The 16892-nt window shown below is 39.2% G+C and overlaps 1 protein-coding gene across 9 annotated transcripts in view; it reads left to right on the top strand.

Annotated features, from left to right (window-relative positions):
• The window catches only part of ATP8A1 (ATPase phospholipid transporting 8A1), a 236394-nt gene that overhangs the window by 134317 nt on the left and 85185 nt on the right, over nucleotides 1-16892 (top strand). For all 9 annotated transcript variants that reach the window (XM_061420038.1, XM_061420035.1, XM_061420032.1 and 6 more), the window contains one exon: nucleotides 3889-3953. In XM_061420038.1, the coding sequence (XP_061276022.1) occupies nucleotides 3889-3953 (65 nt within the window). The remainder of the gene's footprint in view (nucleotides 1-3888; nucleotides 3954-16892) is intronic.

The raw sequence follows: 16892 nt of genomic DNA, 5'->3' as shown, positions 1-16892 counted from the left end.
AACCATTTCAGGAGTATTCACAAACTAAAACCACATTTTTTGAAAGTCATTAAGTATCATCTATATTAAAAAAAAAAAAGATTTTAGCTAATATTCCTTTTAGAAATGTGAGTAATCAGTATATTCTGTGATAAATACTATACTTATAAATATAGTATTTATATTAAACTATGAATACTATAAATTCATAGTTCAGTTCAGTTGCTCAGTCGTGTCTGGCTCTTTGCGACCCCACGAATTGCAGCACTCCAGGCCTCCCTGTCCATCACCAACTCCCAGAGCTCACTCAGACTCACGTCCATCGAGTCAGTGATGCCATCCAGCCATCTCATCCTCTGTCGTCCCCTTCTCCTCCTGCCCCCAATCCCTCCCAGCATCAGAGTCTTTTCCAATGAGTCAACTCTTCGCATGAGGTGGCCAAAGTACTGGAGTTTCAGCTTTAGCATCATTCCTTCCAAAAAACACCCAGGACTGATCTCCTGGAGATCAGGAGACCTGGAAAATGCAAATAAGATAAAGTAGTGTAACTACAGATAGAGGGGGAATAAATGGTGGTTAAGAGTGATCCGTGGGGAAGATGAACAGTCCTCAGGATGGTCCTGGATATGTAGCCAGTGTGAAAATACCTATGAAAAGGAGAGAAGGGTGGTGGTTTCTAGTAACCCTTAACTTCTAGAATCCTAAAAGTTGTTCCTAGAAAAAGGAAAGTAAGATTCATTCATTCAGCAAATGATTATGGTGCCTGTGGTACCAGGCATCAGTTAAGAACACAGAACAAAACGTATCAGAACCTCTGCCATCGGAACTCAGATTCTGGTCAGGGAAACAGACAATAATATAAATGAGAAAAACACATAATATACTTCATGGCAATAATTGTTCTAAAGAAAAATAAAGCAGGGAAGGGAGAATAGGGCATTACACTGCTGCTGTTGCTGGAAAGTGGCTTTAGTCGTGTCTGACTCTGTGCGACCCCATAGACGGCAGCCCACTAGGCTCCTCTGTCCCTGGGATTCTGCAGGCAAGAATACTGGAGTGGGTTGCCATTTCCTTCTCCAATGCATGAAAGTGAAAAGTGAAAGTTTTCACTTTACACAGAGGGGTTCAATTTTAAATCAGGAAGTCAGGAAGAAGTATTGAAAAAGTGAAAGCCCAGAAACAACCTATGAGAAGAAAGGGAGCTTGTCACTCAAATGATTCGGGACAGCTGTCTTCTGTCCAACAGAAAGAGCAGATATGCCCAGGGCTAGAGGAGGAGAAGAGGTGAGCGGTGTAACAGAGCTCAGGTTGGATGGAGCCACCTACACTGTTGTCCAGTCTTGGCATTTACTCTGAGATGGAAAACCACTGCATGGTACTGAACAAAGTGGAGGAAACACTTGATCTGACTTTCCTATTAAAAAAAAAAAAAACTCTATGTATCTGTCTGGCTGCTAGACTCAGAGTAGACTCAAAGGGAAGCAAGTATTGAAGCAGGAAGGCCAGACACTGTTGAATTCATCCAAGCAGGACATGGTGATGCTTGGACCTGGGTGGTAAAATAGAGGTGGTGAGGAATGGTTGGACTCTGGATGTATTTTTGAAGGTACAGCCAACAGGATTGATTGATAGATTAGACACAGAGTATGGGAGAAAGGAAGGAGTCCCAGGTAACTTCAAGGTGCTTTAGCCTTAGCAATTGAAGGATGGAGTTGCCATTAACCAAATGAGGAAGACTAAAGGAGGAGCGAGTTTTCTGGAGGGAAAACTTCCTTCTTTCTGAAGGGAGGTTAAGCGCCTAATTTTAGATGTGTTAAGTTGGAGATGTTTATTTTACACCTAAATGTCTGCTGTAAAGTAGGCACTGCCATGTGAGAGTCCAGAGTTCAGGAAAGAGGGATTTACGAGATCTAGAATGGTCAGCATTTCAGTCCAGTTCAGTCGCTCAGTTGTGTCCAGCTCTTTGCAACCCCATGGACTGCAGCACGCCAGGCTTCCCTATCTATCACCAACTCGCAGAGCTTGCTCAAACTCATGTCCATCAAATCAGTGATGCCATCCTACAATCTCAATCTCTGTTGTCCCCTTCTCCTGCCTTCAATCTTTCCCAGCATCAGGGTCTTTTCCAATGAGTCAGTTCTTCACATCAGGTGGCCAAGGTATTGGAGTTTCAGATTTAGCATCAGTCCTTCCAATGAATATTAGGACTGATTTCCTTTAGGATAGACCGGTTTGATCCTCTTGCAGTCCAAGGGACTCTTGAGAGTCTTCTCCAACATAACAGTTCAGAAGCATCAATTCTTCAGTGCTCAGCTTTCTTTACAGTCCAACTCTCACATCCATACATGAATATCTGGAAAAACCATAGCCTTGGCTAGATGGACCTTAGTTGGCAAAGTAATATCTCTGCTTTTTAATATGCTGTCTAGGTTGGTTGTAACTTTTCTTCCAAGGAGTAAGCATCTTAATTTCATGGCTTCAATCACCATCTGCAGTGATTTGGGAGCTCCCCAAAATAAAGTCAACCAGTGTTTCCACTGTTTCCCCATCTATTTGCCATGAAGTGATGGGAACGGATGCCATGATCTTAGTTTTCTGAATGTTGAGCTTTAAGCCAACTTTTTCACTCTTCTCTTTCACTTTCATCAAGAGGCTCTTTACTTTCTGCCATAAAGGGGGTGTCATCTGCATACCTGAGGTTATTGATATTTCTCCTGGCAATCTTGATTCCAGCTTGTGCTTCCTCCAGCCCAGCATTTCTCATGATGTACTCTGCATATAAGTTACATAAGCAGGGTGACAATATACAGCCTTGACGTACTCCTTTCCCGATTTGGGATCAGTCTGTTGTTCCATGTCCAGTTCTAACTGTTGCTTCTTGACCTGCGTACAGATTTCTCAGGAGGCAGGTAAAATGGTCTAGTATTCCCATCTCTTGAAGACTTTTCCACAGTTTGTTATGATCCACACAGTCAAAGGCTTTGGCATAGTCAATAAAGCAAAAATAGATGTTTTTCTGGAACTCTCTTGCTTTCTGGATGATCTATTGGGTGTTGGCGATTTGATCTCTGGTTCCTCTGCCTTTTCTAAATACAGCTTGAATATCTGAACGTTCACAGTTCATGTACTGTTGAAGCCTGGCTTGGAGAATTTTGAGCATTACTTTGCTAGCGTGTGAGATGAGTGCAATTGTGCAGTAGTTTGAACATTCTTTGACATTGCCTTTCTTTGGGATTGGAATGAAAACTGAGGAATGAGATCACGAAAGAAATAAGTGTAGATGGTACTGTTTTACATGTGAGCTGGGCCAAAAAGGTTGCCTATTTTTGTCTAGCCACGTTCAGCTGTAGGCAAACAAGTGGGCAGAGTTGGTTTGATCAGCAGGTGAGTTTGCCCTGCACCAAGTACAGCAAAGCAAGAGAGAGCAGGAGAAAAGAAAATGTGATAACAGTCCAAGGGCAGGGAGATAGATAGTGGTGGGATCAATGGTCCAAGAGAAACCCAGACAACCTCCTGCATCCTTCTCCCAAACAACCGCTGGCCCATCTTCTGCTCTACATGTTGGTCATCATGAAGGGTATGCCATAGGCACTTAACAGTTTTCAGAACATTGAGAATCCTTACTGTATTCTCTTTCCATGTTTGTTTATCAAGGCAGCCTTAACCTGTCAGGTGATGTCCTTGTATCTTATCCCTCTTTTATAGCAAGCAGAGTATTTCTTTTTCAAACTTCTGCAGATCTAGAAGACAGCTGACTGCCATCTTTCTTGTTCAAATAGATAGCATTTTAATTTTACCAAAGAATATATATAAAATTCATAAGTTTTGTAGTTTTAGCATTTTAACATCTTCATCTTCTTTCTCTAGAGAAATTAATTATGTCAACCAATTTACTCTGTTTGGACATAGGGCACTCCTGCAAACTTCTGAGGAAGAACATGGGAATGATTGTTATAAATGAAGGCTCTCTTGATGTAAGTAAGATTGTCTTTTTGAAAAACTTTTAGTAACTTACCTTGTATTTTATATTCAGCTAACTTGAGACATTTTGTTTTCCTGGGTTAAAAGGTGCCTTATTACTGTCATTCTGCTGGAACAAATGTACACTGTTTTGAACCACTGATGTAAATAGACACTAGTTTTGTGTCTTTAACAGCTAAAAGAAATTGCTAAACGTTGTGAGACCAAAAAGCTGCTTTACAAAAGCGTTATGTCAAGAGATTGCTGAGTGACTACAGCTTCTTTGTATCTGCCTGAGTATTTTGTATATTTCAGTATTACTACATATTATATATGTAATATTTCAGTATTAATATTTTGCTTCTTTTTTAAAAAAATGTGAAAGCTATTGAACAACACCAAATAGCCAACAGTCAACTCTTTTTTTAATGTCTGAAGTTCAGAATTGACATAGAAATTCCTAGGATATCTTTTTTCATGACTAAGATCGCATGAAGTTATATTTGGAAAAGAGGGAAACATTTTTTAGGAGTATAAAAGATAGAAGTTAACCCCCAAAATGTAGGTCATGACCTGTAAATATTTCAAAGGAAAGATGACTATTTGCAATTTAAGGTGGAAGACAGAACAGGAAAGGTGATATACAGCTGCTTGAAATAGCCCTTGTGACGCAAAGAGCAGAACAGAGGAAACCTGATAACTAGGGATGTTGGAGAAGCTGAGAGGCCACCTCTGTGGAAGGGATGGTGAAGAAGTAGATGTTTAGAAGTTAGGTATAGACAGGAAATTACATGTAAGAAGTACTTTGTTTCTGATTTTTAGACTGGAATGATGATCTCTTCTTTATTATTGTACTTAAAATGCGCTTCCCTTTCTTGTGAGATCTTTGAGCACCTTGTAGCCTGAGGAATAATATATGATTTTGCAATCATGGGAACTGCTTATGCCTTTAATTATTGGAGAAGTGCTTTTTGTGAACCAGGCTTTAATCCTAAAAACACAAACAAAAACAAAACAAAAGCCAGCCCTCCAAAAGCTTACAAATATTAAGAGAAGTAAATTGCATACAAGTAATAATGCAAAACAAATAGGTAAGTAAGGTAGATAACTTGCTGTGAAAATATCATGAAGTTTAAGGAACTATTTACAAAGTAAGTGGCATTTAGTTACATAAAGGTGAGTAAAACTTGAGTCACTGAGTAAGAGGAGCAGAAGCAGAAAGTTAGTGCAAGTTAAGTTCCTCTGTTGGGGCCTGAAAGAGGAACATTAAACTTGAACACAAGATTATAATTTTTTAAGTATGTTTTCTTTGAATAAATACAGGCACAGAATGTAAAACTTAAAAGTTAGGAAAAGAGAAAATATAGATGATAAAAAGTGAATCTCTCACCTTTCTTTTTTTATTTTATTGAAGTATAGTTGATTCCAATGTTGTGCTAATTTCCACTGTACAGGAAAATGACTCAGTTTTATATATATATGTATATATATGTATAGACACACACACATACATATATGTAGGTATGTAATGTATATATATATATATATATATATATATATATACTGTTTCATATTCTTTTCCATTATGGTTTATCACGGGATATTGAATATAGTTCCCTGTGCTGTATAGTAGGACCTTGTTGTTTATAAATCTCCCACCTTTATATCCAAGCTACTAGTTTACCTCCCCAGGGATGGCCGCTAGTTCCAGTTCGTGTGTTCATCCAGAGATGTTCTGCCATATCTAAGGGATTTATGTGCATGTCAGTTGACACATCCTTTGTTGTTAAACACATTACAGCATCCTGTCCACACTCCTTGATACTGCACTTTGTTTTTCTCACTTAATATATCTTAGCAGTTGTTTTATAATGGTCCGTATGAAGCTACCCAATTCATTTTAACAGTGGGCACAGTATTTATAAGGCGTCCATTAAAAAGTGACAGAGGGGGTTAAACCTGGAGAGGTAATCTCAGGTCAATTGTGGAAAGCTAGGCCAGGTTTGAGAGTTGCCTTCATAGGCAAGGGGCATGACTTCATCAGCCTCTTAAAAGAGGTGTGATGTATAGAAGCAGTTAGCAAGTTGGAAGGGTGCAGACAAGGGACCAGGATAAGAGTCAGAGAGGAGGAAATGGGGGCACAGTGCCAGCGATGTGATGTAAAGTTCAGGGATACTTATCCCCATGGGGGTCCCTGGAAAAGGAGCCATCCAAGGTGGTTCCAGAACTGGATTGCAGTTGTTCACAGCCTTACAAAAACTTCAGTGTGAACGTTTCCATAATCCCTATAAACCTTTAGGCCTTTGTCAGCATCATAGGTTAAACGTGATGCACAGACTTTCTGACACTTGAAGGAAACCAGAAGTGGGACCTGTGAGACTGAAGTGAAAGCATGGTTGATCACATGCTTGATGTGACATCCTTTCCTTTTTGTCTGGATTTAGGCTTTCACCTTACATAGAGTGTGCTGGCATTGCTCTTTTTGTTTTCACCTGTTTCATCATTTTTCTCCAGCTCTTGGATAAACACATCCAAATGTTCTTGAAGTGTTTTTAGTGTCAAATGATATAAGCAGTAATCTCAAGAAAAAAAATAAAGAGAGAAAACTGAAATACTGAAAATATTCTGTGCACTGAATCCTGTATTATTAAGACAGAGGCATTTATTTTCATTTTGAAGTTACCAAGATGGTAACTCAAAAGTCATAGACACTTCAAAGGTTTTTGCACTTTGTGTTGCTACAAGAGCAAACATAAATCGTCCCAGGGGAATGCTCAGTTTCGATGAGAGCAAGGACCCCGTCTGTCTATTTTGGTCTGCGATCTCTGTCAGTCTCCAGCAAGCTGCCTAGCTCATTGTTGTGGGCGTGCTCAGTTGCTCAGTCATGTCCGACTCTTTGTGACTCCATGGACTGTAGCCCACCAGGCTCCTCTGTCCATGGAATTCTCCAGGCAAGAATACTGGCTTGGGTTGCCATTCCCTTCTCCAGGGGATATTCCTGACCCAGGGATAGAACTCAAATCTCCTACATTGGCAGGCTGATTCTTTACCACTGAACCATAAATATTTGAGAAATGAGTTACTGAATAATGTTTAATTAAGGGCTCCCTTTTTTAAAAATTTGTGTATCAATTTTAAATGTGGTAATAGTCGATCATATCTGATATTTAAAGAGCAAAGTGATTGGAAACGGCCTTAACAATTTGTGTTGGTTTGGTGTGAAAGATCACAGGCAGACGCTATGGCTGAGCAGATTGACACTGACTCATCCAGCATTGGACTGCCTCTGGTTCTCGCACTGGAGGAGGCTTTTTCTCCCAGGCAGTTAATCGGTGACTTTAACAGATCTGGCTGTCTGGGGTCAGACCTGCTGCGGTGAACTCATTTGCTTCGTAGCAGGAAAGGAAACCCCACTTTGCATCATAGCTCCTCCAGGTCTTGTGTGATACAACCCACGGCTGAGATTTCAGGCAAATCATTAGAATGAGTCTAGGGAAATCATTATTTTTCATTGCCATGGAAAAGCAAAGTATTCTCTGTGTTCACATTTGTACTGATAATAATAAAAGGGTTATTATTCCATCAGCACAAAGCGTAATTAATTTTCAAGTAATAAACTTAGAAACACACCACCTTAGGAAATAATATAATAGGAAATAAATTGTAGGTGTGCAAAGTTTTGTCAAATCACGATTTTAATGAATGTACTCAAATCACTCTGAACAGCAGCACAGTGGTTCAGGGCCCAGTTCTGCCCCAACCTGAGTGGTGGACTCTGGACAAGCGGAAATTAGAGAACTTCTCTAAGCCACTTGCACTGCTTCTGAGGTAATGATAATGTTACCCTTGGCATAGGATTGGTATGGTTAGCACAGGGCACAGCACATATAAAATGAATGTTACAAAATTTTGTAGAAAAATAGCCCATGTTGAAATCCTGCTCTACAGACCTAATATGGAAATCTGACTTTTCTGCCTCTGTACATTCCCAGCTCCTCTCCCAGAAGAGCAGCACTCCCCGCTAGCATGATGCCTGAGTGCAGAGCTGGGGGTTCTCACTCAGTCACCTACCCAACTATTGCCAGATGCTCACAGTGTCAGCAAGAGAGGTTCGTAGGAAGCTTGATCATATTGCTTTTAATTTAGGAAGTAAGAATTTTATGGGTAAGCATCTTTAATAATCATGTAAAGTTGATCAAAATCTGTTAGATATTTAAAATAAGCAGATGATTTAGGTAACATGTAACTTTTTATCATGTAACTTTGAGCTGTTTTATTAAGGGTTCTGTGATATTGATATGAGACGTTTTCTTAAGGGTCTGCTAAAGCAAGAATTTTAAATTACTGGCTTGAAGAATATTTTGTACTTCTTCTCTAAGTCTACAGAATGCCCAGAAATGATCCCGTTAAATTCTCAGAAACCCCTTTGGCTTAATGACCTAGATCCAGATTCTTCCAGCATCTCTTTTTTTTTTATTTCTATTGGAGTACAGTTTTTTTTACAGTGTTGTATTAGTTTTTGCTGTACAGCAAAGTGAATCAGTTATTCATATACATATATCCACTCTTTTTTGGATTCTTTCCCATAAAGGCCATTAGAGAGTAGTGAGCAGCATTCCCTGTGCTCTATGGTAGGCCCTTATTTGTTATCTGTTTTACATATAGTAATGTATATATGTCAATTCCAATTTCCCAATTTATCCCCCAGCATCTCTTTTATACTTTTGGTTTGCCATGAAGTAACGTGTTCAAAATATATCTGTTAAAACTGGAAACATCTAAAAATGTGAGCTAAGAACTAGAGAATCGACCTATCTTTAGCTGCCATTATCTAATTAATATATTTTAAAATGTAGTATAATGGGTTTATGTTATATTAAGGAGTGTGATGATTATAGTATTCAAATGCCCCATAGCATTCTAATTCTGTGAATCTCTGAAAATACTTCAGGTGACCCAGAATATTTGTTAATGGATATTATCTAACTTTCTGTAAAAGGTAGAGAGAAAGTAAAGACTGTTTCATTGAGATAGCTCAGGATTTCACTACCCTCATCTGTCAAGTCTGGGTAAGTGGAAGGAACCATAATTTCTCAAGCCATTAACTCTTTAGGTGCCCAAATGATCTTTCTTGGGTCTCACATGATACCCTTGTAACCTTGACCTCTCCTCCTTCTAGCACCTCCTAGGACAACTGTGGGATCTGTCCTGGGAGGCAGCTCTGGACCTTAAATTTGTTCCTATTGCTTCTTCTCCTCTTTTCTACTGTCTGGATTCCCTGGGAAAAAGAAAGGGGCAGAGAGGAAAATTATATTTATGGAATCAACAGGAATGATGGTTAAATATGTATGTGAGGAATTTGGAGAAATAAATTTCCTCTACTTGGAGTCAAAAGGCTTCAAGTCTTCCCTAATTTAACTCCTGAGAAACCCTGCCTGCCTCTCCTTCTGATCATCTGGGCACAGTTGGTTTTCAGTTTCTGCTTCTGTTGGTATTCACATTTAGCCTGATGAGGAGTCAGTACCCAATATATGGGAAGTGCAGAGTATGGATCCCAAAGAAAAATGCAGGCTTCTGACTATGTGAAGAGGAAGCTCTGCTGCCCCTGCAGGGTTCTATGCATGGCTGATAGAGTCATAAGAAACACTAGCTTATATTTGGACTAAAGATTTTACAGGGACAATCACATTTACACCTGAAAACATTAGTAGGCAGATACCATTATGCCCGGGCTTCCCTTGTGGCTCAGCTGTTAAAGAAACCTGGAGACCCAGGTTCAGTCCCTGGGTTGGGAAGATCCCCTGGAGGAGGGAAAGGCTACCCACTCCAGTATTCTGGCCTGGAGAATTCCACAGACTGTATAGTCCATGGGGTCACAAAGAGTTGGACACGACTGAGTGACTTTCACTTCACCATTATGCCCAATCTTGAAAGTAAACTTGACCTCTAGTGTTAAGCAAACTCTGGAGGATGTATGTAAGTCATTGGATTCTGGAGTCTAAGCAAATAGAATTTTCTGGAACCTAAGTTTCCAGTGACACTTGTAAAACAAGAGTAATAATAATACCCATCTCTAGGGTGTTGTGGGGGTTAAACCAAACAATACATTTTAAATACAATACCTAGCATTTAGTAAGCACGTTAAGAACTATGAACCACTGTTGTGATCATCGTTATTATTTCTTTTAACATCTTTATTCCCGGGGGTAGAGGGAGTTTCGTTTTGCCAAGTGCTATAAGAGGTGATTTTAAATAGCCGTCCTCCTCACTACTTAAATTTCTCTGCTTAATTTGCAAATATGAACTTAAGCCAGCTTACATTTGATTATGGATACCAGTGTTTTCTCTCACCTGTATATTTTGCAGAAAATGAATTGTTAACCACATTTGATATTAACAAGCACAAGAATATGTATTTTTCAACACCATGGTAAAAGAAAGCCCTTTATAGGATTGCACATTTTTTTCTAGCTAAATTTGGTTTTATAACACCATGTAAGCTTCAAATATAACTTACAAGCATTCATGACATAAATGGCGAAGTTGTCATCTGTACCCTTTTAAGCTCATCTTACATGTATTATGCAGACAAACCTTACTGTTTGGGAAACCAATCACTGTTGAATGGCTTCTGAAAGAAATCCAGAATAAGCAAGTTATTGAATTGGCTCCAGAAAAAGAAGGGGAAAAAGGAGAACTGAGGCTACTTCAGGTTTTGTCTTGATATGTCCCATGAGTCTAATACAATACATTTTGTATTGCTTTGAAAAATAGTTCAGGCAGGTTTTAAACCACAGTGAATTTTCTTCCACTGCCAGCTTTGGATCTTTAGGATTGTGAATTCTCTGTTACCATTAGCAAAGTTGTTTCAGCTTTTTGGCCTGAAAATGTTTAAGAGCTCAGTTTAACGTTTAAGGTGTTAATGTGTCCCTATCAGAAGCAAAGATATGTTTTTGTAATGTCCCATTGCAGGATGATTGTTCAAATACTGTCTGGCACACAGCTTGCTTCAAGTAGCGCTCAGTGAAGAAAGCGAACTTTGTTACATTTGAGAGAAATGGGTTAGTTAAAAAAAAAAAAGTAAACATTACAAAAATGAAAATAACATATGAACAAATAATCTGTTCCCTTTTCCTCTGATTTAAGATAGTGTCTGCCACAAAGCAGAGTTTGTGGTTGAAAAAGTTCCATCGAGTCCATTGTTTGGTCTCAGAAAAACTAAATGTGTCCCCTTTTCTTAAACAAAATTCAGTAATCTTGGCTTGTGTGCAGAACCCAAAGTGAAGTTGTTCACAAATCCATAGTATTTCTGTTTTGAGAAATTCTTCCTGCCACAAGCTTGAATGGTCTTTATCCCTCTCTCTCTCTCTTTTCTTTTTTTTTTTTTTTTTGGCTAAACATCTGAGCTCTTTCAAGAGCTCTCTGAGACCTAGAATTACCGATAAATCCTTTCTAACCAGTCTACCCTCTTGCCATTTCCTCACAGCTTGTGGGCAGTTTTGAGGGGAACAGACTGCTGTGCCTTGGGACTTCTTTGCGCCTCTGCCACCCATGTCTTTTGATGAGTTATTAAACTGACAGTTTGCAGGAAGCTGTGTCCCAGGTGTGTCTGTATGCACTCACCTCTGTTCCTTTTTTCATTTTGACTCTTTTATTGGCACATAGTTGCTTTTTGCCTCCGTTCCTACATGAATGATGATGTTTGTCTCAATTACAGATGGAGACTATGGGTTCACAGGATTAGCAAATGTGGGATCCTAAATTTTGACCTAGATGACTTTAATCCCAAAATTGTTTTTCCTTTTGTTTTTAAACAACCCTTCCTTCTCCAGAAATAACAGGGCCTTAGTCCCAGAAAAAAGCCTTCTGGGAGCTCCCCCCCAGATTTTCCAACTTGTCTTTGCCTCCCCTTCCTACTCACCACCAAGGCTCCAGAGCAGCTGGGAAAGAAGTGCTCTTCTGGGAATTGGTGATGTTGGGTATCTGGTATTTATGAAATTTACAGAAGACCCTATATTCCATTTTACTATGACAGTTGTACATGGATTTTTTTTTTAATTTTATTTTATTTTTAAACTTTACATAATTGTATTAGTTTTGCCAAATATCAAAATGAATCCATCACAGGTATACATGTGCTCCCCATCCTGAACCCTCCTCCCTCCTCCCTCCCCATACCATCCCTCTGGGTCGTCCCAGTGCACTAGCTCCAAGCATCCAGTATCGTGCATTGAACCTGGACTGGCATCTCGTTTCATACATGATATTTTACATGTTTCAATGCCATTCTCCCAAATCTTCCCACCCTCTCCCTCTCCCACAGAGTCCATAAGACTGTTCCATACATCAGCGTCTCTGGATTTTTTTTTAAATGGATGTTGAAAATAATGGAAATGGTGTGCCTTTGGAATTTGCAGTGAGAAAACAGTAGATAATGATTCCTCTGTATTCCTACATGAATTAATTCAAATCATTAGGAAAATGGACCCAACCTTAGCTTTCTTTGTGGTTCTTGGTAAGAATTTCTCACAGACACCAGTTGTTACTTTCTCCAAACCGTTGATTTGGTAATTTGCTTACTTTCAAAAAAATGGTTGTATATTCTAAGCAGTCTCTTCTGGCTGAATTGAAGGCCATACGAGAGACTGGATGTCTGCCCACCCAGTTCCTCCAGGACGCTTCCTCCTGCGCTTGAGTCACTGCCGCCGCTGGAGAATATTTAATACCAAACTCAAAATAAGTGTTTAGGAGGCTTTCAGTGGTGGTTTCAAATAATTACTATGAGGGCTTTGGTAAAAGCCTTTATCCACAAAACTATTTAAATTATATAATTATACCCCCTGCCTCACTCTTCCTTCCTTTCCCGGGGTTTGTCTTTCTTTGCTTGGTGCCTCCATCCTACACTGCAAGACAGACTTGGACCCAGATTAGACACTTCTCAGCCTTTCTCTCTAGGGTACCCCAAACGAGACTAGATGCCTCACAAGGAGTTATTTGCCTGACAGAACCTATCATAACCCCAAATCCCAAACCTCTGCCCAGGGGCCAAGAGCAATTTACCTAGCTCTACAACTTCCTCTTCCTACCTTCTTCCATCCTGTAACCTTTGACCTTTTTCACATGGCATGACCCTATTGGGAGATTGGACCATTTCCTCAATTATAGTGTTTTGTATCAACACCTGCCCTGAAGAGCTCATATCTGCATATCAGCAAAGCATGAGCAAGATTTTTTTGTTTCCCTTTCCATTATGTTTAGCAATATGTTTTGATTAAATTCATTCACTTGACTCTTTTCCACTAAGCTGTTTTAGAAGACCTCTTTGACCATATGTTTTTTAAACTATTTATTTGTTTTAATTGGAGGCTAATTACTTTACAGTATTGTGGTGGTTTTTGCCATACATCAACATGAATCAGCCACATGTGTACATGTGTCCCCCCATCCTAAACCCCCCTCCCATCTCCCTCCCCATCCCACCCTTCTGGGTTGTCCCAGAGCACCAGCTTTGAGTGCCCTGCTTCATGCATCAAACTTGCACTGGTCATCTATTTTAATATGGTAATGTACATGTTTCAGTGCTATTCTCTCAAATCATCCCACCCTCCCCTTTTCCCACATAGTCCATGATTTCACCTTCTGTCTGCCTTTACCCATTTTGCGAAATTACTTTATGTTGGTTTGATTCTATATGAATATGTTTTTTGAAGGTTATATTCTAATATAGCCTAGGAGTTTAGAAACACCAGATATTTTGGTCAGAAACTGTCCAAGAGAGCTAGTTAGTGATCCTGACTGGGATAAATACTAAATGGACCAGTTGTATATAAATATAGTTTCTCTTTACTCCCAGGTATATGATCTTTACAGCGTACAAATCAGTTCAACGTACAGCCTGCAGTAAAGGAGTAGTTGATATATGTGTTGCATGGGGGTATATGGAATGTCCTGTGGTTCTCTGAATCAATAACACATTGTCAAAAAATAATACCCAGTGATTTATCCACATTGTTCTTATGGGAGTCATAACTTACTCTTTAAGAACATGCTAACATGGTCCATACTTGTTATGGTCATAGTGTATTATTAAGAATGTCCTTGGAATACTCTGTTAATTTGTAATTTTAGGTTGTGAATACTGAGAGTGTAAAAATAGAGAAAGAATGAAACATTATTTGGCCATAAATTTATAAACACCTCATGTCATAAATGGTGATGAGATAGGGCCACAAACCACCAAAACAGCTAATGAAATATGTTAGTTTAAGATTCTTATATATATCCTCTTATTTGACATCTTATGTCAATTGATAGTAGGTTTTAAAACTAAGTAGGTCAACTAAGGTTTCCCCCTGCCAATGAATATTTATAAATCTGGTTTAAAAAATAATCAGTACCTAAGAAGTAAGGTGATGGTGTGATTGCTGAAAAATATGCCAGCAAAGTGAGTCCTCACTGTTTTCTTTATCATTGTTTTCAACCTACTATTTCTGAGGGTCTCATTTACATATAATGCTATTTACTCTGCATATATATATATATATATATATATATATATATAACTTCACATTCTTTATGGGAGCTTAAAGTCTAACATATATTGATGTGGTCATCTGCAAAAAACATAGATAGTAAGAGAGACATGCCAGTCAATTTGTAACTTTCAATTTATGTTCTGCTCAAGAGTTATCTCAGGTTAGAGACAGAAATTTAGAGATAAAGAAAAAGTCTAGGTTAACTTGATAAATATTTATCCTCCTACTCTCTACCAAGAGCCACATATCATGTGGGAAGGGATAATGCTATCTTTTCTATGATTGAGGGAAGACAGGTTCCCAGTTAGTTTTTACATAAAAGAAGTAGTAGCTAGTAGAGTTGAGTGTTAGTAATCAAAAAGTAGATTGAAGTAAAATTGCTGTTAGGAGATTTCAAAAGGAAACTGAAAATCCTCTCAGTAATATACCACTTGGTTTGCACTGATGTTGTGTGGTGATTGACAAGTTGCAGAGCGTTCATTCTTCATCATGTGTGGATAATATAGTTAGATCTGATGTCAGAGGAAGGAAAAGAACTAGTCTTTCTCAGATGTCACCTCTGAGCCAAGCACTGGACAGGACACCTGAGTTAGCACATCTTGTCACAACAATAACCCTATGAAAGATATTAACCCAATCTTATTTAAAAAAAAAAAAAAAGACTCAGAGAAGTAACCTGCCTAAAGTGGGAGAGCAACGATTCAACCCAAGCCATTTGATACCATATCATTGCCTTCTGCGTGCCTGCATGCTAGGTCTTTTCAGTCATGTCTCTTTGCGACCCTATGGAGCGTAGCCCGCCAGGTCCCTCCGTCCGTAGGATTCTCCAGGCAAGAATACTGGAGTGGGTTTCCATGCCCTCCTCCAGGGTCTCTTCCCAACCCAGGGATCAAACCTATGTCTCTTATGTCTCCTACATTGGCAGTTGGGCTCTTTACCACTGGTGCCACCTGGGAAGCCCCTGATTGCCTTCTAGAGATAGTCAAATGAAAAAATAAATAAGGAGATAGATTGGAATATACATGTACTCCTGGCAAAAAGTTTATTGATACACCATGAAATGAACTTACCTGTGACATGTGATGTGGGATATAATCCTTTCTAGAACCCTGAGCCTATGTAGCCACTTTATCTAAAAGTATTTTGAAGTTCTTGGTATTTTTTACTTGTTAGTGGTTGAAACTATTCCTTATTTTTCATTTAGTTTTTTTTTTTTTCTTTCACAGCATTAAGGAACTTTTTTTCAAAATAAATATTTCCTTTCCAAGGAAGATGAAAAATGTTTGATTACCTTGTTTTCACCTTATACTCTGCAGCTACCAAAAGTTGAGGCATACCTTGAGTTCTTAGCCACGGTGTATGTTTCGTCTTCTGAAACTTAAGTTCTTTGCAATGTGGCTCCATTGTTTGCATCAATATTATCAATGCCCAGAAGCACCATCTGAACCCTCATGGCCATTCTTGACTTTCTAACTAAAGAAGCCCCATTTTTTATGGTTATACATTTGTCCCTGGCTCAGGAAGATGCCCTGGGGAAGGAAATGGCAATCCAATCCGGAACTCTTGCCTGGAGAATCCCATGGACAGAGGAGCCTTGTAGGCTGCAGTCCATGGGGTCGCAGAGAGTCGGACACGACTGAACGACTTCCCTTCCCTTCACTTCATTTGTCATATGTTGATGGCTGCCTTCTCTACACTGACTGATGACTTGTGCACATCAGCTGACAAGCTCTGAAAAGTTATTTTACAGTGACTCAACCTCTGGTAAATGGTCTTATTTCATCAGAGTCCCCATCTTGCTCAAAAAGATACTTTCCTGTAATAGTATGTTGACTTTTGCCCTTTTAGTGGAAAGTAAGTGAAAACCGAAACCAGAGGTGCTAATACTAAAGTGAAAAGCACAGGCTTCATACACTTATCAAGCCATTCTGACAAGGGTCAAAGTTGTGTGTCTTCCAAAAGTAATTCAACATTAGCCAAAATTCTATGCTTAGGTCATTTAACTGGTGGTGAATTTATGATAAAATGATGGTAAGCATAAGTTTACCATTTGACCTGCACACATGTAACAGATCCCCAGGAAAAATACAGGTGCTGAGTTCTTATTTGTATTCAGACCCACACACCAACATATAGTTTGAACTCAATAAGTATATATGTATCCTTTTTTAACTTTTGCTGTTTGGCTTAGCCTCGCTGATGACACCCTCTGGGATAAGATGAGTGATCACACATTTCCTTCTGTCGCTGTAAGTAACTGCAGCCTTGGAGCAGGGTGTGGGAGCCATGACATTTAGGTGTTGTATCTTAGACTGTGTGTAATCTTCACCTCATTTCTGCTGGTTAGACTGGAATAGAGTAGTCTTCTAGTCAAAGACAAGAGGCTTTCATTTTCCTTTGCTTAGGGATGTTGCTACA

Source organism: Bos javanicus, chromosome 6 (genome assembly GCF_032452875.1).
Source record: "Bos javanicus breed banteng chromosome 6, ARS-OSU_banteng_1.0, whole genome shotgun sequence".
Classification (NCBI taxonomy): Eukaryota; Metazoa; Chordata; class Mammalia; order Artiodactyla; family Bovidae; genus Bos; species Bos javanicus.
This window is presented reverse-complemented; position numbering and strand designations above follow the sequence as displayed.